The sequence below is a fragment of the Choloepus didactylus genome, chromosome 8, assembly GCF_015220235.1.
Source record: "Choloepus didactylus isolate mChoDid1 chromosome 8, mChoDid1.pri, whole genome shotgun sequence".
NCBI lineage: Eukaryota > Metazoa > Chordata > Mammalia > Pilosa > Megalonychidae > Choloepus > Choloepus didactylus.
This window is the reverse complement of record NC_051314.1, coordinates 98,046,135-98,069,009: the sequence shown is the minus strand read 5'-3', so window position 1 is coordinate 98,069,009 and position 22,875 is coordinate 98,046,135. Positions and strand designations below refer to the sequence as shown.

Below are 22,875 nucleotides of genomic sequence, written 5' to 3'. Positions count from 1 at the left end.
TAAATATAGTTAAGATGGCAATTTTACCTAAACTGATTTACAGATTCAATGCAATACCAATTCAAATCCCAACCAGTTACTTTACAGGAATAGAAAAACCAATAACTAAATTTATTTGGAAGGGTAAGGTGCCCCGAATAGCCAAAAATATCTTGAGAAAGAGGAAAGAAGTGGGAGGTCTCACACCACCTGACTTTGAAGCATATTACAAAGCTACAGTGCTCAAAACAGCACGGTACTGGCATAAGGACAGATATACTGATCAATGGAATCGAACTGAGTGATCAGATGTAGACCCTCGTATCTAAGGACAACTGATCTTTGATAAGGCAGTGAAGCCGAAGCAACTGGGAAAGAGCAGCCTGCACAATAAATGGTGTCTGGAGAACTGGATATCCATTTCCAAAAGAAAGAAAGAGGATGTCCATCTCACACCTTATACCAAAATTAACTCAAAGTGGATCAAAGACCTAAACATTAGCACCAAGACCATAAAACTCTTAGAAGAAAATGTAGGGCAATATCTTAAAGATCTTGTGAAAGGAGGTGGTTTCTTAGACCTCACACCCAAGGCACGAGCAACCAAAGAACAAATAGACAAATGGGATCTCCTCAAAATTAAACACTTTTGTACATCAAAGGACTTTGTCAGAAAACTAAAAAGGCAACCTACACAATGGGAGATGATATTTGGAAACCACAGATCAGATAAGGGTTTAATATCCCGAATATATAAAGGAATCCTGCATCTCAATAACAGAAAGACAAACAATCCAATTAAAAAATGGGCAAAAGACATGAATAGACATTTTTCTGAAGAGGAAATACAAATGGCTCAAAAGCATATGAAAAAATGCTCAACTTCACTGGCTATTAAGGAAATGCAAATCAAAACCACAATGAGATATCATCTCACACCTACCAGAATGGCCATTATCCAAAAAACAGAAAACGACAAGTGCTGGAGAGGATGTGGAGAAAGAGGCACACTTATTCATTGTTGTGGGAATGTAGAATGGTGCAACCACTCTCAAAGACAGTATGGAGGTTCCTCAGGAAGCTAAATATAGATCTGCCATATGACCCAGCTATTCCATTGCTGGGTATATACTCAGAGGAACTGAAACTTAAGACACAAACAGACATTTGTAAACCGATGTTTACTGCAGCATTATTCACAATTGCCAAGAGATGGAAACAGCCCAAATATCCATCAAAGGACGAGTGGATAAACAAACTGTGGTATATACACATGATGGAATATTATGCAGCTGTAAGACAAAACAAAGACATGGACCATGTAATAATGTGGACGAACCTTGAGGACATTATGTTGAGTGAAGTTAGCCAGAAACGAAAGGACAGATTCTGTATGGTCTCACTAATATGAACAGACATTAATGAACAAACTTTGGGAGTTAAAAGATGACAACACAGGCGACCAGGAGATAGAAAGAGGGCAGAGATCAGCCATTTGATGCTGAAGGACTACAGAATGTTTAGGATTGATTGCATAGATCCAGAAATAGATAGCATAATACTGTGTGATGGTAGCACGGTATTGTAAGTACACTGAACAAAGATGTCTGTGAGTAAAGCTGAAAGAGGTGGGATAGGAGAATGTATGACACCAGAGGAAAAGATAGATGATAAAGACTGGGACTGTATAACGTGGCAAAAACAGGAGTGGCCAATGACTGTTACTAAATATACAAATATAAAAATGTTTTTGCATGTGGGAAAGCAAATGAATGTCAACCATGTAGAAATTTGAAAAGGGGATGGTATTCGGGGAAAAACATAATCAAAGCAAACTGGAGTCTATGGTCAACAGTAACATTGTAATATACCTCCATTAAATGTAACAAAGGCAATATGCCAATGCTAAATGTATATGAGAGGGGGATATAGGGGAGGAATATGGGATTCTTGGTAGGGGTGTTATTTGCTGTCTTTACTAGTATATTGTATTGTATGACATGTTATTTTTCTTTTTATCATTTTTTTCTTATTGCTAAAAAAAAACAATTTTTCTTGTAGTAATCAGTATGTTCAAGTGCTGATTGTGGTGATAAATGTACAACTTTATGATGATACCACGAACAACTGATTGTACACTGTGGATAAATGTATGGTATGTGAATACAACTCTATAAAATTGTAGGAAAATATATATATAGGAGTAAAAGTGTTGGAGAAAACATGGTGAGAGAGATGATGCCTCACCAATATGGACTAACTACAATGTGTAAACTCAGAATTGAATCTCAGAACATAGCCTAACGTGGACATAATAATTGTAATAGTCCCTAGATTGTAAGCTCCTACAGCAGTTAACTCTATCCCTGAATTGTAATGCCTATCTCTAAACTTTGAGATGCTGATCCCCTAGCGTATAACCTGATTGGTCTCTGGAACAATGCATATCTCTGAGACACCTGAAACTCAGAGCTAGAGCTCGGCAGATATGAATGTCAGTATTAGTGCATACAGCCACTGTCAAAAAAAAAAAAAAAAAAAAAAAAAAAAGCTGAAAAAGAGCTCAGACTTCAATTAGCGATATGAATGAAGCAGGTCTGGTTAAGAGCAGCGCAAGCCAGGCCAAAGGGTAAAGGTTGAAACTGATTGTGTTTTACAACTTCAACTTCCATATGAGACCAAGGGAATAGATATCTATTTGGTACAGGATCTAAATTTTCTAAATGGTACAACTCTACAATCGATTTGTTCAAACACCACAATTGCATGGAACTTTGAATAGGAAGTGAGATACGGTAGGTTAGTATAGGCTGGAATGAAATAGTGACACATCCCAGAGTAATTTGGGCAGATAATAAAAAATATATTTACAGCCTTCCCCTCCCCAGCCCCGATGATCTGGGGGAAGGTGTGGATGTGTTGGACATCCTCACCTGGACTGGTGTTGATGCTGTCACAAACATTGGGACTGGCGGTTTGATGTGCTGAGCCCTTGAACATGGGACTTGCCCTTATGAAGCTCATTACCACAAAGGAGACTCTAAACTTGCATGTAATGGTGCCTAAGAGTCTCCCCCTGAGTGCCTCTTTGTTGCTCAGATGTGGCCCTCTCTCTCTCTAACTGAGCCATCTCGACAGGTGAACTCGCTGCCCTCCCCCCTATGTGGGACCCGACTCCCAGGGATGTGAATCTCCCTGGCAATGCAGAATATGACTCCCAGGGATGAATGTGGACCCGGCATTGTGGGACTGAGAGTATCTTCTTGACCAAAAGGGGGATGCAAAATGAGACGAAATAGTTTCAGTGGCTGAGAGATTTCAAATGGAGTCGAGAGGTCACTCTGGTGGACATTCTTATGCACTATATAGATAACACCTCTTAGGCTTCAATGTATTGGAATAGCTAGAAATAAATACCTGAAACTACCAAACTCCAACCCAGCAGTCTGGACTCCTGAAGACAATTATATAATAATGTAGATTACAAGGGGTGACAGTGTGATTGTGAAGACCTTGTGGATCCCACCCCCTTTATCTAGTGTATGGATGAGTAGAAAAATGGGGATCAAAACTAAAGGACAAATGGGGTGGGATGGGGGGATGATTTGGGTGTTGTTTTTTCACTTTTATTTTTTATCCTTGTTCTGGTTCTTTCTGATGTAAGGAAAATGTTCAGAGATAGATTGTGGTGATGAATGCATAACTGTTATCATACTGTGGACAGTGGATTGTATACCATGGATGATTGTATGGTGTGTGAATGTATTTCAATAAAACTGAATTTAATAAAAAAAAAAAAAAATGAAGACCACAGTGAGATACCATATCACACCAATTAGAATGGGTGCCATTAAACAAACAGGAAACTACAAATGCTGGAGAGGATGTGGAGAAATTGGAACTCTTATTCATTGTTGGTGGGACTGTATAATGGTTCAGCCACTCTGGAAGTCAGTCTGGCAGTTCCTTAGAAAACTAGATATAGAGATACCTTCGATCCAGCGATTGCACTTCTCGGTATATACCCGCAAGATCGGAGAGCAGTGACACGAACAGATATCTGCACACCAATGTTCATAACAGCATTATTCACAATTGCCAAGAGATGGAAACAACGCAAATGTCCTTCAACCGATAAGTGGATAAATAAAATGTGGTATATACACACGATGGAATACTACACGGCAGTAAGAAGGAATGATGTTGTGAAACATATGACAACATGGATGAACCTTGAAGACATAATGCTGAGCGAAATAAGCCAGGCACAAAAAGACAAATATTATATGTTACCACTAATGTCAACTTTGAAAAATGTAAAACGAATGGTTTATAATGTAGAATGTAGGGGAACTAGCGATAGAGAGCAATTAAGGAAGGGGGAACAATAATCCAAGAAGAACAGAAAAGCTATCATGGTTAAATTTAATGTTCTGGGAATGCCCAGGAATGACTATGGTCTGTTAATTTCTGATGGGTATAGTAGGACCAAGTTCACAGAAATGTTGCTATATTAGGTTACTTTCTTGGGGTAGAGTAAGAAAATGTTGGAAGTAAAGTAGTTATCTTAGGTTAGTTGTCTTTTTCTTACTCCCTTGTTATGGTCTCTTTGAAATGTTCTTTTATTGTATGTTTTTTTTTTAAATTTTTTTTATTTTTCATACAGTTGATTTAGAAAAAAAAAGTTTTTAAATAAAAAAAAACAATGAAAAAATATGCAGAGCCCCCTTGGAGAATGCAGGGTGTTGGCCTACCCCACCTCGATGGTTGCTAACATGCCCACAGACATAGGGGATTGGTGGCTTGATGGGTTGAGCCCTCTACCACGGAATTTGCCCTTGGGAAGACTGTTGCTGCAAAGGAGAGGCTAGGCCTCCTTATAATTGTGCCTAAGAGCCTCCTCCTGAATGCCTCTTTGTTGCTCAGATGTGGCCCTCTCTCTCTAGCTAAGCCAACTTGAAGGGTGAAATCACTGCCCTCCCCACTATGTGGGATCAGATACCCAGGGGAGTGAATCTCCCTGGCAACGTGGAATATGACTCCCGGGGAGGAATGTAGACCTGGCATCGTGGGATGGAGAACATCTTCTTGACCAAAAGGGGGATGTGAAAGGAAATGAAATAAGCTTCAGTGGCAGAGAGATTCCGAAAAGAGCCGAGAGGTCGCTCTGGTGGGCACTCTTACACACAATTTAGACAACCCTTTTTAGGTTCTAATGAATTGGGGTAGCTGGTGGTGGATACCTGAAACTATTAAACTACAACCCAGAATCCATTAATCTTGAAGACAATTGTATAAAAATGTGGCTTATGAGGGGGGACAGTGGGATTGGGGGGGGCCATAGGGATCACACTCCCGTTTGTCTAGTTTGTGGATGGATGAGTGGAAAGGTGGGGGAAGGAAACAAACAAACAAACAGACAGACAAGGGCGCCCAGTGTTCTTTTTTACTTTCGTTGCTCCTTTTCAGTTTAATTATTATTATGGTTATTTTTGTGTGTGTGGTAATGAGGGTGTCGGGGATTGATTTTGGTAATGAATGTACAACTACGTAATGGTACTGTGAACAATCAAATGTATGATTTGTTTTGTATGACTGCGTGGTATGTGAATATATCTCAATAAAATGAATAAAAAAATAAAAAAAATAAAATATGCAAAAAAAAAGTAAATAGAAGATGTATGTTTCATGACATCAATAGAGAATAATGCAGGAGTGAGAAATGTCCTTTAGAAGATGTAGTCTTCTGTTCAGAACACTGTTGTTGTGCTCTCACTTAAGCATGTTAGAGTTTACGAAATCCTCTGTGCAGGTGACATATTTGGAAAAGAACTTTCCAAGATTATGATGACACCCTTTTCTGAAAACTGCTTCCTTCCAGTAGGGGTGGGTGAGCCAGGACAGCCTTGGTTCATTCATTCAACCACTCATAAGCAATTAGAGCCTTGATTGTCAAAGATGATTGTATAATTAAATAGCTTGTACAGTGTGACTGTGTAATAATGAAAACCTTATGACTGACACTCCCTTTATCTATCCAGTGTATGGACAGTTGAGTAAGAAAATAAAGACAAACAATAAATAAATAATAGGTGGAGACAGGGGTAATGAGATATTTGGGCATTCTTTTTATTTTTCTTTTTTTTGGAGCAATGAAAATGCACAAAAATTGATTGTGGTGATGAATGCACAACTCTGTGATGAAACTGTGAACCACTGATTGTATAATTTGGATGGTTATCTGGAATGTAAATATATCTCAATAAAATTGCATTTAAAAAAAAGATGGAGTCTTATGAAATACAAAGAGTTTAAAGAGTTGGAATAAGAAGTAAAGTTATAAGGTTTAGTGGGAAAGATTGAGGAGATGTTCTGTAAAAATGGTTAAAATTATTAGATAGTAACTTGGGGGCATGGTGTTATAGGCAGAAAAATGGTTCCCAAAATTGCCCATGCCCTAAACCTTGGAATCTGTCAATATGTTACCATACCAAATTTAGTGTTTTTAAATCACTAAATTTGTGGTAATTTTTTTGGTGGCAAGAAAAAACTAACACACATGGCATGGGTTCTAAGTAATCCAGTAATCTACTGATAGGATAGTACCAGTTATAGGGCAACTGAGGGATTATGTATGGTTGCCACCTCCTGTGAGTTGGGAAGTACTCATATTGAATGAAAAGAAGTATCTTTGCACTCAGCACAACTTCTTCTAAAGCACTTTGCTAATCACACAAAGATGTGCTGTATCCTCTGGTACTTAATCTTATTGCCTTGTATTTTCCTAATTGTTCTCCATATTTGGCCAGTCTCCCCAAATGTTGAAGTTGAAAATCAACTACTCCCCACAAAAACTCCCCAGATTCTATCACTGTTAGATACTTCGAGTAGGTGAACTAGATGTAGATTCAGTCAAACTTGGAACTAAATCATATTATCTGTGACCTTAACTATACAAAAAACATGCTACTCTAACACAAAGTCCTAAAATACAAAGATCTTTCTTGTTATATATTCTTAACAGATCTCTGAAGTTGCATCCTTAGTAGAATGGGTATAAAAACCTGCAACGGGGGAAACAAAAGACTGTTGAAAGACCAACGTGAAAAGGATGTGTTATATACTGAAAGCCAAAAAATACACAGCAGTGACAAAAAAGTTGCAACACCTGGTCAAATACCTGTCTTTCAACAGGCTAGCTTTAACCCTACCGACAGGATGGTACCAGTTAAAGGGCAATTGAGGGATAACAATTGGGGAGTGTGGGAACATTAAGAATGTTTGGGTAGCAGCAATGTTAGTATTGCTGGGAAAGTATGCACCATGGAGATTACAGTATTCAAACAAGAGTGTCAAAATCCTATAATCCTCTCTGTTAGGTTTAGGCCCTGGGACCTCACCCTCCCCCCACCCTCAGGAATTCTGCGATAGAGCCACCGCCCCTCACCCTGCCCTAAGAACCCTGCAGGTCTGCAATAAGCCACCACCCGCACCCTTAGGAATCCTGAACGTTAAAATTTTAAACTTTCCCGCTTCCAAGCCCCCGCTTTAAAACCGGCCAATGGCAACTTGCCGACTACCCACTTTCCCCAAAGTAGCTGAGAAACTGCCATACCTAGACCTGCCGGCCTCCCCTTCCCAGAACAAAGAACTTCCCACCAACCATCTTTTATAAATCCTACCGTTCCCTTGGCTCGAGGCTGTCACCATTTTCTTAGGCTTCAGCCCGCCTGTGCTCTGCTGGACAATAAAACTCCTTTTGATCAAGTTTTTATCACTTCTATTCTCGATTGAAAAACCTAACAACTTTCTCAGTGCATTTTGATAGACATGGCAGTAAGGATTGAAAGAGTCTAAAACACAAAGAAATTTAATTCTAGTCTGGAATCTGCTGCCTTTAAATGTTTGTCTCTCTTTTAGATTTTCAAATTTGAGATATTAGTATCATTTTAAACTGTCTTCCTAATGTTTTGGGAACATATGAGGGGGAAAAATCATTTTAACAATTTAAAGCATTGTTGTCTTTGCCATAAACCTTTATTCAAACCTGTTACTATTTTGAAGAGAACGTGTTTCTAAAGCGATGCAAATCTATGCACTTGAGAATAAGTCTAATGAAGCCCTTGATTTTTTGACTATAAAACACAGCTGAATCACTAGGCCATCAGTTTTGGCTTAAATTTAAGTAAATAGTTGCTCAACTCCAGTCAAAGCCATTTGTAGAACAGGCACAGACACAGCAAACAATGACACAGGAATCTAGACGTTGTGTAATAATCTTCTAACCCCCTGCAGATGAAGGCAGCTACCTCATCATATTCTTTCACTCCTAAGAGAACATTTTAACACCAACTACATTATAATAAAGCCAGCCTGCTCAGCCACAAAGAAAAAAACGTAACAAATGTAGATAATTATTCACTGGAATGCAGTGGGTAATTATAGGAGTCCTGTATTTTAACAACTCCCAATTATCTCAAAAGCCTAAATTTATACAATCAGAAACAGTTACCAATCAAAGAGATTTCACAAAATGATAAAAACCTTAGATTGTTGAATTGTAAAAGAGATAAAAAGAAATTTAATATTGGTTAAAAATAGCACAGGGAATAAGAATATTCATCTGATGCTGCATCAGGTCTCTTAAGTCTTTAGTCTCAGTATCTTGGTAACATTCGTCCTGTAGATTTCTTCAAAACTTTTTACAATAATATGGTTTAGAAAGAATGCATCTGAGAATTTAGCTGGCCTTGCTTCTTTCTTTCATGTACCAAGTTTGTAGTAACAATCTCTTCTCTGATACATACTTTTTCCTTTTTTTTAAAGTGATAGATTTGTTTTTTTTAATTTAAACCAGGAATAAAGTAGCTAAGCATTAGGTCATCACTCAAGAATGACCCCCATCAGGGTAAAAATGAGGACTCCCTTAGACAACTAATTCTGGCTTCATACACAGGAACAATGAAGATGATGTAAAATTGTTGTAATAACTATCACCTATGTCAACTGCTTGCTTGCAGTAATTGACAAAGCATTTGGAATTATTTAAATTGAACCCCTCCCCAATTAAAATAATAGATACAATGGTATTCAGTGCTTGTACACCTACAGCATGTCATTCAATTGCTTTACATATAATATTTTAAACCCTTTATTCATATATGCAAATTAGTATTTATGTTCCCATTACACAGTGAAGAGAAGTTAAAGATCTTGTCTGGAGCCAGTAAGACACACAGCCCATGCTCCGACCCCTGTCCCGCTGCCTCTCTTACAGGGAGCTGCCTTCCTGAGAGAGTTCTTCCATACCACTTGGTCCTATGGGATGTTGGTGTCTTACTGCTGGAGTTGAGGTGTATGATTCCATTGATTCCCTGACATTGTAATCAAATGCAGCTTAGAAAACAGCACTGACGTCTTCATCTCTGAAGACTCAAACTTCCTTTTTCTCTGTTTTTCCTTTTCCTTTGCCTCAAGAACACAAATCACAAACGAACTCTCAACACTGCCTGAGAATCCCATTATGCTTCTTTCAGAAATCTACTCTGCCACATTATCATATAATTATGTCATACTTTTTCTTTCTCCAAACTTCCCATTCCCCAAATTCAACCTCATTTTCCATATAACTTCTGCTGATACAATAGAAGCTCATTTGCTGGGAAGATCTCCTACCTTCTACCACCTAATAAATCTATGTGCATCTTTACCAGTTTCTCCTCTTCTTGTAACAAGGAAGTGTCTCTGCTCTTTTAAAGCCAAGTCCCCCACGACTGATACTATCTATCCTTTCTTTTTAGTGACTTCAGTTCTTGGTTAACTCCTCATACTTCTGCATTATCGATCTCTTTCACTCTCCTGGCTCATTCCTAACAGCAAACAAACATGCTCTAGCATCTTCCATTTCTTAAAAAACAAAGACAATGAACAACATCCTCCTTTAGTCATATTCTCCTCAGCTACAGTACCATTTCTCTACTCTCTCTCAGAGCCAAACTTCCTGCCAAAGATTTATTTACACTTCTGTCTCTACATTCTCATTTCCCTTTCACTCCTTAACTTACTTTAGTTTGGTATCTGTTCCCTCTACTCCATTGAAACTGCACTTGTCAATATTGCTGATCTCCATAGTACTGGACTCAGAGGACACATTCTGTACTCATGCTGTTTGACTTTTCAGCAGCATCTGAGAAGTCATCCTTCTTAAAGCTGTCTTTGATTAGGACACAAGACACCATTCTTTCCTACCTTTCCTACTCCCTATTCAATTTCTTCCATTTGGTTTTCTTAGCTGAGTCTTTTCCTTTACCCAAAGCCTAAATGTTGGGGTGGAGGACCCACTTAGGTCTCAAGTTTGGAGGGTCGCTGTTATGGGTTGAATTGTCCACCAAAAAGATGTGTTCAAGTCCTAACCCCCAATCCTGTGAATGTGACCTTATTTGGAAATAGGGTCTTTGAAGATGTGATTAGTTAAAATGGGGCCAAAAGGGATTAGGGTAGGCCAAAATCAATATAACTAGGTATACTTATAAGAAAAAGAAATTTGGACACAGGACAGAGAGACAGACAGACATGGGGGAGGAGGCCATGTGAAGATGGAGGCAGATGCTTCTACAGCCATGGAACGCCAAGGGTTGCCACAAACCCCCAGAAGCTACAGAAAAGCAAGGAAGTATTTTCTCATACAGGTTTCAGATGGAACATGACCTTGTCTCAGCTTGGACTTCTAGCCTATGGAACTGTGAGAGAACAAATTTCTGTTGTTTTAAGCCAATAGAAATTGGTTCTTTGTTACCACAGCCCTAGAAAACTAATAGAGTCTCTCAATTTCATTTTGCACTCTCTCATTCTCATTACAGTAAATCATTCATTTCTGTGGATTTAAAAACCATATCATACCATTTTATGCACATAATTCCCAGTTTTTTATCTCAAGCCCAGAATTATTCTCTCCAGAATCATATATCTTGCTGCCTGCTTGATGTTTTCATTTAGATATTTCATAAAACAGTGAAAGAAAGAAGTAACTTTTGCACAACCTTTCATATGCTTAACATACAAAGTATGTTACACATGTCATATGAAGTGTCATATGAAGTATCACATGGAGAAAGGTCACCATCTCCAGGATTTAAGGAAGCTGAGTGGGGCTTTATGGTTTAGCAGTTCTAAGAATTGAGTTTCATTATTTCAGCCTTGCTTTTCCCTTTTGTTATGGTTTCAGTGGAACTGAATCACTGGACATGCAAATGCCCGTAATTGCAAAGGAAATGTAAATGAAGAGCTATAATCACTGAAACTGGAAGTCTGCAGCCAAGAGTAAGCCTCTTAGTTTAACTGCAAAACTCCACTTCTCAATTAAATCTTCACAACTTTTCCATCTTGTAGCATTTTTATTGCATATGATTAGTTACAGAAATAGCAAAAATTGTGGAAATTATAAGATGAACAGACCTACTAGCCAAAGGAAAGAACTCAGTCATTGAAGAAGCAGCTGCAACATCTCACCAACAAATCTATCTCTCTGACTTCTTATAAGGATATCCAAGGAAGAGAATCTCTGGTTCGCCCCTGGACAAGTGAGGACATAATTCTTGAACATTCCAAGGCCTCAGCTTCAAAGGAGTGCAGTAGGTACAAACATATGTTCTGAGTTTTCCAGATTATTCCTAGGTCAGTGAGCTATGACAGGTAATGCATCCTTTCCTCAAACACAATGTATTAAAGAGACTTTTTCCTACTGGATGTAAAAGTGTTTCAAAATCATTTGGCACTCTGTGTACTTACAAGGCACATAGGGTGGGTTGTTTAGATTATTCCTTGCACATCCTGGTTGCTGTCCTCTTCCAAAATTGGCTGGTTCATTCATATCCTTACGTAAAAATAGGAATTCAATAAGTAATAATGGGAATAGTTTTTTACTTCACATTAGGGGAACAGTACATAAAAATCATTAATTCAACAAACATTTTTGAGTATCTAAATGTGTGAGATGGTAAGCTAGAAACTCTACAAGACATAACAATAAACAAGATAGTGTTTCTGGTTTCAAAGAGATTTGACTGTCAAGTTAGCAATATTTTCACAAATATGTAAATGCTACAGAACAGAAATAGATACCACCATTTTCAGTAAAAGACAATTTCATTTTTTCAATGGCTGTGGATGCAAATTGTTCTTAATTTCTTTTCCTTGTAGCTCACCTCTAATCTGTCAACCAATCCTGTAAACTCTATCTTCAAAATATACGCACAATCTGACCATGTCTCATTCGCTTTATTGTCACTGTCCCAGTCTATACCACCATTGTCTCTTGCTTGGATCGCTGCAATGCCTTCTTAAGAATTCTCCCTCTTCTACAGGGGCCCAGAGTTAGATTTATGTGGAAGTTAAAAAAACTTAAGTTCCACAGTTTCTATTTTCATAATCCCTTCATACTTTTGTATGAAATTTTCTATTTTTTTTCCTTAAAGAAAGCTGCCCAAATTGTATAAGGTTCCAAAAAACTTGGATTTGCGTCTGCTTTCCACTGCTTTTTGCTTTCTATAGTCTATTCTCAATGCAGCAAACAGACGGATCCTTCTAAACCTCTCCTTAAAACTCTCCACTGGTTTCCCATCTCACTCAGAGTAAAAGCCAAAACACCCAACAATTAGCCCATGATTCCCTTTGTGATACCACCTTGACACTCTTCTAACTCTTTCCTCTACGATCCTCCTCCTTGATCACTCTGCTCTAGCAACACGATCCTCCTTGTTCCTGGAAAATACTAGGCGTGTTTCTGCTTCAGGGCTTCTGTACTTGCTGTTCTCCCTGTCTGGAATGCTCTTCTAGATAGTCCCGCAGCTCAACCTCTCACTTTGTTATCACATGATCACCTCTCATAACTACTCTTTTAAAATTCTAAACCAATTTAAATTTCCATATTTCCTATACCACTTCCCAGATTAACTTTTGAATTTAGCAGTTATTATCCAATATACTGTATATTCTACTTATTTATATTGTTTATTGTTGAATCTCCCACTAGAATGTCAGCTCCATGAAGGCAAGGATTTTTCAAAGTGTATCCCCAATGCCTCCTGGCACAGAGTAGGCACTCAACACATACTTGGTGAAATAAGAGAAAGGAAGGATTGTACCTATTAAGAGTACTAGTGAAGGCTTTGCGGGAAAGTAGGTATGGGGGCCTCATGTTGATGGGTTCATAGAATTAGAATATGAGGAAATGAGGAGAAAAGGGAAGGAAAGCATGAGCAAAGGTACAGAAACAGCAATCTCTGCTGCATGTGGAGAAAAGTGTTCCTCAGTGTTAAGTAGCAGGAGCTCTTTAATCGTCACTCAATCTTCTGGCCATGTGATTGTTTGTAAGTGTCTCTGTAGTGGAGCAGAGCCTATTAGGCACACAAATGGCTATTATCCCAATAGAACTAGATCAGCACCACTCTAGGGACTCTCTCCTCTCCCATGCTATTCCTACTACCCTGAAATACTTCCACCCACACTCACACCCTGTTTCACTTAACTAAATCCCATTCATTGATCAGTCCTCATCTTAGCCATCACCTCTTTTGGTAAGCTTTTTTGGACTTCCCCAGACCTAAGTTCAATTGATCTGAGTTCAATGCCCTCGATCTGTGTTCCCATTGCATCAGTGCTTAACCTATCATGGCTTGTCAGCCTATTTCTCCAACTGTTGCATCCCCACTGCCTGCACAGAGAAGACATAAACAGTGATGAATGTATAAACAAGTGCCATTCAAAATAAGATGAACCAGGAGTCCAGTTAGCAGACACAGATACTGCCAGTCTTGGAGGAAGTAGTTCTCCCCTCCATTGGTGCATTAGAGGAACTGAAACAGAGCATGTAAGAATTTCCACTTTCTAAGGCTTGCTATAAAGATGAAAAAAGAAAAGTGGCTAAACATTCCACTTTTCACCATGTAAAAGTTTTGAGAAATAAATTAAGACTTACAATCAGGATTCCATCATAGTTAAGAATGTTCTGAAATTCCATGCACATCTCGATCCACCATAATGATGTTTGGGGGTTGGTGAAGTCTGCAAATACTGACTCTCCTGGAGACAACACCTACAATGGATAAATAAGTGAAACAAAGTAGTGCAAATTACCTAATGTAGTACACAGACTTCTATACTTGGATCTTATTTTGCATTTTGAGCCACACAAATGAAAACTGAGGCTCAGTGAAGATGAATAATTTAACCAAATACATAGTATGAGCACATAACAAGTTAGTGGTAGAAGAAATAGAATCCCACATCCCAGTGCAGTGCTCTTCCAACAACAAAATTGGGCATGAAATCAATATTTTCTTATTTATCTATTATAATTTCACCCCTTCTTCTCCTCATATAAATCTGTATCAATACAGACATAATGACTGGAAATGTAAAAGTTACATTTACAATAGCAACAACTGTATGATACTAGCCATAAGAATAATATAATGAAAATTATAGAACATTCTTGAAGAATACAAAAGAAAACATAAAAATTGAGAGATATACAATATTTGTGGATGAGAAGAATCAGTGTTGAACAGATGTCAAGTCTCTCCAAATTGATATACAAACATAAAGCAATTCCTATACAAAAGAATGTTTGTAACTTGGTTCTGTATTTCATCTGGGAGTATAAATGAATGGCAATGGCAAAGAGTTTTAGAAAAAAGAAGTGAAGCAAACACATATGAAGCTTATATTAAGCAAAAACAACACTGAATACAGGAATGAATAAAAAGAGCAATGCAACAAAAATGAGAGATAAGAAAGAGATACATGACTATGAGAGAGTTTATTATATGATAAAGACTGTATTTCAAATTAGTGGGGAAATGCTGCATTATTCAACAGGTGATATTTAATCTATTACCTATCCATTTGGAAACAAATAAGTTATATTCCATCTGGCATAATACAGAAAAATAAACCATGAAGTCACCATTTTAATGTTGAAAAACTTAAAAATTCTCTAAGAATATACAGCAATCCTATTTTTACAAATTTGAGTGAAGAAATGACACCAAAGGCAAAAACCACAAGGGAGGAAAAAAGGACAGATTTGGCCACAAAAAATAAATAAATAAATAAATGAAATTATCCAGCAAAAACACAAGAAATGGGTTAAAAGACAAACAGACTAGGAAACATATTTGGAGTTACCTATGGAAAACAATTTATATTTTACAAATCAATAAGAAAAAGGCAAATGTCCTAGCAGGAAAATGGCAAAGAATATGAACTGACTTTTCACAAAGAATAGAAGTAGCAAAGAAAGATTGTTTAAAATAAAAAAGATCTTTAGCCTCTTTAATAATGAATGAACTGAAATACAGAAAATATATTTAGCATTTTGGTTACCCCATGTTGGTAAATGTGTAGAATAGCGGGTACTGTTATGCTTATTGGTGTGAGTATAAATTGATACATTAGAGGCATATACACTATGTATAAAAATTGAGATGTGCATTTTTAGATGTATTAAAATTCCATTTAAATAAATTAATAAGGTAATAATTAGACAAGTATATACAACACATGTGCTAGCATGTTTACTGACACATTGTTTAGAGTATTAAGATATGAGAAACAAAAAAATGTTCTTCATTAGGAATTGGTCAAATCAATATTCCTACATGAGAAGAGTGGAATAATACACAACCAAGAAAAAAAATGAGGTAGTTTTATATGTACTGACATTGAAGGATGTCTACAATGGTTTTTAAAAGTTTTTAAACATTAATATTGTATTTTCCCATTTATGTAAAATATGATTACACGTACTCAAAAATCTGGAGGAATATACACTGAAATAAGTTATAATTCAGGGAATTGTGAATAAAGAAGGATGAACACTTTCCACTTTTTATAAATCAGTATTACACATATTTTTTACAATGTTGTCCTACTTCGGTAATCAGCAAAAGCATTAAAAATATTTTTAGTGTGTTAAAAAAAAAAAAAGTGAGGAGCTTCCTCTCACTTCAAGAAATGTGTGTCAATCTTCAATCTACATAAACTTAACTTTACAATATAATCTCAAATAGCATTATTTTGCATAATTATTAAAAGTGTGACTTTACAAAATATGTTTCACTGTGTAGTAACATATCCTTCAAATTTCTTACCAATTCTCTGGGACTTACTATTTTTTTAAAAAAGTCGTATCATCCAGACCAATGCTCCAAATACTCAGGAGTCAACACAGCTGGAGAACTTGCACATAATTTTCTTAAACTGAACTCAGGTGATACCAGTTCACTGATGCCACGTGACTTGTACCTGTTTATCAAATATTCAGTATAGAAAGAGGCTGTCATTTATTCTTTCTTAAGTGCTTACCTCGCCAACAGCTGGCGTGACTCCATCAGAGTTATTGATCCAAATTCCCCTTTCCTCTCCAAGCTCAAAGGGCCTGTAAGTACCTCGTGGTTCATCCTTTGTCAAAAAGGGATCCTGCAAATTCCCAGGAACATTGATATTTAAATGTAAACGTACCCAAAACATTTGAAATAAGAATCTCTAATGTTCACATAAACAGGTGTGTTATAATGTATAAATTAAGATATTCTCATCTATTTAGGATGGATACAAATATTTCTGCTAATTTTTAGTGCTGCAAAATGTAGCCCCAAGTGATATCGATTTAAGAATGTAATCAGTTGCTTCAAATTAAAATCTCTAACTTACTTTACTTAAAAGTTATATTACATGAATCTAATACTCATGCTACATTAGCATACAACCTTTTGTTTGTTTGTTTATTGTTTTCTATATGAGATAAAGTGATGTGACATGATAGGAAAACCCCTTTAGATGGAGACATCAAGAAATTTGGATTCTACCATCAATGCCGCTACAAAAAGCCTGGGTAAGCCGCTTAATTTTGAGGGGCCCCAAGTTGCTCTACTGTTAAATGAAGTGTCTTTTTTATAAACTAATGATTCTAGGTGGAAAAAGCCCATGATTCTGTATTCTGTTTTTTCCACAAATAATTATTGGCCCTACTCCAAACCTGTTTCCCTTGCTAAACTTTTTATCATTATATTTATATTTAAGTATTTTTCTTCACACATTTTTGTTAAAATATCTCAGGTAACAAACATACGTTTCTTGATTCATAACAAGCTATTCTTTAAAAAATTAAAATAAACTCTATTTATATACACCTCAAACACCATTAATTAAATTATATAGGCATTATAACACAGTGACATTTCCTATAATTACATTAAAATAATAGAGATAAAAATTATTTTCTAAAATTTGAAGTCTCTCTTCTCTATAGTGAGACAAGCATCTCCTTGTGAACCAACTTTTAGAACATTCGTGCTCCTAGAATTAGTCACAGAGATGACTTTTCTTTTCTATTATAAATGCATTAAATGAATAATATTAACTCCCAACATGGAGAAAAGCTTCTTTTAGCCTAAGAATCATTGCATTTATTCAGTGACTGTATTCTTTGTTTAGGACTTTATGGCCAGGTCTTCAAATCTTGACAAACTACGGAAAAACGTATTTTTCCTCCTGTCTATAACTCAATTTTCTTTTAGAAGGAACACTAGGTTTCAAAAACTTTAATGACTTCCTTCATCACTTGTTGATTACATTTCTGTATCATCTGAATAATATAAAACTTGGTTATAATTTATTACCCTTTAATAAATCATAAAATTTATCATAAAATCTTGTATAATATTGTGTTCCTTCAAAATATGATGGTGCTGGAAATTCTACTTTTTGATAAATTAATGGTAATACGTATTTTTAGAAATGTGTAGAAAACATGAATTAAAATATTTTGTTTTATCTTCAAAAGAAATTTACCAAAGCAATCACATAATGTATTCCATCTTTTTTCAGTTGATCAATGTACTCAGGCAGACCAACAAAGTTAGTTTTGTCATATGTGAAATCCATCTGACGTTCCATGTAGTCAACATCACCATACTGAACATCCTGTACAAAGAAGCAACACAGATACAAGCTTCAAACATTAGAAAAATAGACAAGCAAATATTGTCAAAGAATCGTAAGTACCTAATAAGGGACTACCTTTAAATTTCAATTCTGGCGAGGGTTTCAGAAAATCTGATAAGAAAAAGAGAATGAAAAGAATTCTCTAATGGAAATAGAAAGGATAATAGGCAAAAATGATGCCAGTTCCATGCCTGTACATATACATATGTATAAAAATATATACCTGGAGAGAACCTAAGATGGCTGCTAGGTGAGACAGGGCAAAAAAACACCTCCATGAAAAATACTAGATAAAAACCAGAAAGCGACCCATAACACCACTTCCAGCAATGCACCAGCTGGACAAGGTCTGCTAAATCCACAGGGAATGTGCATTTGGTGAAACCAGGAGCCTGCATTTTGAAACGAATGAGTGAGTTGGCTGAAAGTCCCGCAGCCATGCTGCGGTGTGGGGAAATGGTGGGCTGGCATTTGAAGACGGACTAGTTCTTTAAAAAAAAAAGCCCAGGAGTGGCTGCAGATACGACAGGGAGAGCCGCGTAGTGATGCACAGCGGGAGTGGGCTGGGCTAACACCTCGGTGTCTGGTGTGGAGGATACCCCTTCCCACACCAGCTGCTGATTGTCTTGAGACCAGAGGAGCAGAGGGGAGCCAAAAGGAGGAAAAAACCCACATTCCTTGCAGCCATCTCCCCAGCGGGCAGGTGACACTCCTGCCCGGGGCCAGACTCACAGCCCAGAGCCACACCAAGAAACCCAGTGTGATGGGAATCTTTCCCGCAGCACTACACACAAGCCACAATATTGGCCGTGGACAGTGGCCTTTAATACACCCATGGCTGATCATCCCAGAGTTGGGAAGGCGGAGCTGTGCAAAAAGGGGGAAGTTAACGCATCCCATTCAACCATCTTTGAAGTGGGCTGGGAGCACCCCTGCACAGCCCAGTGACCCAGGGCTTCCCCGGCAGGCCGGCATGCACTAGTGATGTGGTGTGGCCCTCCCTCAGTAGAGGTCTTGGAAGAGCACAGCTGGGAAGGGGGAACCGCTCGGAAATCCCAGGGACCCTACGCGAATACCAAGGACTTATGGGTCAGCGGCAGAGACAATTGGTGGAAAGACTGAAATGAAGGCTTAGGCTCCTGCAACAGCCTTAAATCTCTGGGAACACCTGGGAAGTTTGATTATTAAAGCTGTCTGCCTCCCTAACCACCCAGACACCCGCCCCACATTCAGGGCAGATAGCACCAGCAACACACCCAAACTTGGTGCACCAACTGGATCCAACAAGAATCAGACCCCTACACACCACAAAGACAAAGTGGGGGAGAACTGACTTGAGGGGAATAGCTGACTCACGGACGCCATCTGTTGGTTAGTTAGAGAAAGTGTACGCCACCAAGCTACAGTTCTGTCAAATTAGGGATGAAGTAAAGCAAATACCAAGAGGCCAAAAACAACAGAAAATCTTAAAGCATATGATAAAACCAGATGCTATGGAGAACCTAAACCAAAACACCCAAATCAAAAGATCAGAAGACACACGGTACTTGGCACAATTAATCAAAGAATTACAGACAGGCAACAAGAGCATGGCTCAGGATATAAAGGACATGAAGAAGAGCATGGCACAGGGTATAAAGGACATAAAGAAGAACCTAGAAGAGCATAAAGAAGAAATTGCAAGAGTAAATAAAAAAAACAGAAGATCTTATGGAAACAAAAGAAACTGTTGGCCAAATTAAAAAGACTCTGGATACTCATAATACAAAATTAGAGGGTGTTGAACAACAACTCAGCCTCCTCAAGGACCACAGAACAGAAAATAAAAGAATGAAAGAAAGAATGGGGAAAAAAATTGAAATGGATCTCAGGGATATGATGGATAAAATAAAACGCCCAAATTTAAGACTCATTCGTGTACCAGAAGGAAAAGAGAAGGATAAAGGTCTAGAAAGAGTATTCAAAGAAATTGTTGGGGAAAACTTTCCAAACCTTCTACACAATATAAATACAAAAAGCATAAATGCCCAGTGAACTCCAAATAGAATAAATCCAAATAAACCCACTCTGAGACATATTCTGATCAAACTGTCAAATACTGAAGAGAAGGAGCAAGTTCTGAAAGTAACAAGAGAAAAGCAATTCATCACATACAAAGGAAACAAAATAAGACTAAGTAGTGACTACTCAGCGGCCTCTATGGAGGCGAGAAGGCAGTGGTATGACATATTTAAAACTCTGAGAGAGAAAAATTTCCAACCAAGAATACTTTATCCAGCAAAACTCTCCTTCACATTTGAGGGAGAGCTTAAATTTTTCACAAACAAATGCTGAAAGATTTTGCCAATAAAAGACCTACCCTACTTCAGATACTAAAAGGAGCCCTACTGACAGAGAAAAAAGCTGAGGGACTTCACCACCAGTAGATCAGTCCTATAAGAAATGCTAAAGGGAATTGAGCAGGCTGAAAGGAAGGGACACTAAACAATTGACTGAAAGTACATGAAGAAATAAAGGGTACCACTGAAGATCACATGGTAAATATAAATACCAATACTACTGTCTTTTTGATTTATAACTCCACTATTTACTTCTTACAGGATCTAAAATACATAAACTGTAATGATAAATCAGTGGTTTTGGACTCAATGTAAAATATGTAATTTTTGACATATTTGACAAGAACTGCATAAAAGTAGGGGAATGAGGGAGTATAGGAACATAGTTTATGTGTCATATTGATGTTAAGTTGGTATCAAAGAAAACAAGATTGTTATAGATTTAAGATGTTAAATTTAAGCCCCATGGTAAACACAAAGAAAGTATCAGAGAATATGACCATAGAGATGAAAAGTAGAGTAGGGGTTCTGAGAAGTGGGGGAAGGGACAATGGGGAGTTAAGAAATGAGTGTAGGGTTTCTGTTTGGGGTGAAGGGAAACTTCTAGAAAGGGATGGTGGGAAGGTGATAGCATTGCAACATTCTAAATGTGATTAATCCCACTAATGGAATGCTAGAGAAGGGGTGGAATGGGAAGATTTAGGCTGTATATATGTTTCCACAATTGAAAAAAAAAAAAGACAGTCTAAATAGATGACAATTAGATGCCAAGGATGATCCTGGATGGGATCTGAGGATGGAGGAGAGGAGGCTCAAAGGGACACAAGATAGGACATAAGGAAAAAAAAAAAAGGAAATATAGAATGTAAGCTTTGTATCAAGGTTGAATTTCTTGAACTTCTTAGCTGCATTTAATGAGATTGCATAAAAGAATGTTCTTGTCCATGGGAAAGATATATGTGAATTACATTGTTTGTTCAAAGATGTGTGCAGCTAGCTCTCATATGTTCAGAAGACAGAGCAATAGATGATGGATGATAGGGAGGGAGAGAGGGAGGGAGGGAGGGAAAGAAAGAAAGAAATGGAGGTGTGACAGGATGTTAAAGGTGGTGGATCGGGGTATCGGGGGAGGGGGGGTTGGGGTATGCTGGAGTTCTATGTATGGGGTTTGTACTGTTTTTGCAACTGTTCCTGTAAGTTTGAATTTATCTCAAAATAAAATTTCTTATAAAAAAATATATACCTATATATATATATATATATATATACACACACACACATATATATACATTTTTTTATGTTACAGTATAATTACCGTACTTTCTAATTTCCTTGCTCCTCTCAATTCCCACCATAATGTTTAAGGTACACTTACATGAGGAATATCATACTTTTTTAAACGTTCAACTGTATTTTTCAGCACATCTATGTTATGATAGCCCCATCGACTCAGGTGAAATCCCAAAGACCAGTATGGAGGCAAATATGGACGTCCAATAGCCTGTACAAAAGATTAAATCCAAAAAGTAAACTTAAGCATTTGTAAATATTGGTTTTCAGGACTGCATAACATAACTTTTAGGCTGCAAACAGTTTAAACTTCCCATGTTGTGTTAGGCCTTTAATATTATGAGTTGCTCCTGGTAGCAACCAAATAATCATTCTTAAAATTTGAGGGCTCAAGAACTTCTCTGAAAAAATCTAATCATGGCCATGGAATTTCTTTCCAAAGCAATATACCTAAGAAAACAGTTCTTCACTGAATTTTGTGAATGGAGTTTCTGCTCCACAGCTCCCAGTTAATTCATTTCACCAGGAGATAATATAAAAGATTAAAGGTCTCCCAAATCAGATAAAATGGGTTCATATCTCAGTTCTGCCTCTTAATATCTGTGACATTAAGAATCTTAATTTTTTTGCAGCCTTAGTTTTCACATCTTTAAAAAGTGGGTAAAAAATAATACCTTCTTTACTCATACACAAGTATTTTCTGAGTACCCTTTACATACTGTTTTAGACCTAAGATCCTTGGTTCATGGAGCTTAAATTCTAGTATAGAACAAAACAAAACAAAACAAAACAAAACAGTAAACATGAAAACAAACAAAATAGCATAATTTAAAAAAATAGAGCCAGGGGAATAGTGAGGGAGCTCCTCTCTGGCAGTAAGACCTGAATAAGTCAGCCATGCAACTAGGGAACAGGAGGTGCTAAGGCTTGCAGCGTTTAGAAAGAGTTAAGAGGGCATGTGTGGCTGAACTACAGTGAACAAAAGGGGAGTGGGATAATAGGTCAGGGAAGTAGGTGAGTTTTCAATTTATAGAGGCTTGAAGGTCATGGCAAAGAACTGAAAACTTTTTTACAACCTTATATTACGAAAAATTTTAAACGTGTAGCCAGAATCAAAACACATCATTTTGCCATGCTTTTCCTTTTCCCCCTGTGGTAAGAGGGGTAGGTGGGTGGGGTAGTCCTGTATGTCTTCTAAAGCAAATTCCTCCATCATATCATTGTACCCATAAATACAACCCCCAAAGTAAAGACAATCTCT

General features: G+C 37.4%; 1 protein-coding gene across 1 annotated transcript in view; it reads right to left on the bottom strand.

The window, feature by feature from the left end:
• LOC119542850 (sucrase-isomaltase, intestinal-like) overlaps nt 1–22,875 on the bottom strand; it is a 180,421-nt gene that overhangs the window by 39,640 nt on the left and 117,906 nt on the right. The window contains exons 8-12 of the mRNA XM_037847477.1: nt 21,700–21,825; nt 17,833–17,964; nt 16,345–16,458; nt 13,955–14,071; nt 11,767–11,851 (exon numbers count right to left, since the gene is read on the bottom strand). Of these exons, the coding sequence (XP_037703405.1) occupies nt 11,767–11,851; nt 13,955–14,071; nt 16,345–16,458; nt 17,833–17,964; nt 21,700–21,825 (574 nt within the window). The remainder of the gene's footprint in view (nt 1–11,766; nt 11,852–13,954; nt 14,072–16,344; nt 16,459–17,832; nt 17,965–21,699; nt 21,826–22,875) is intronic.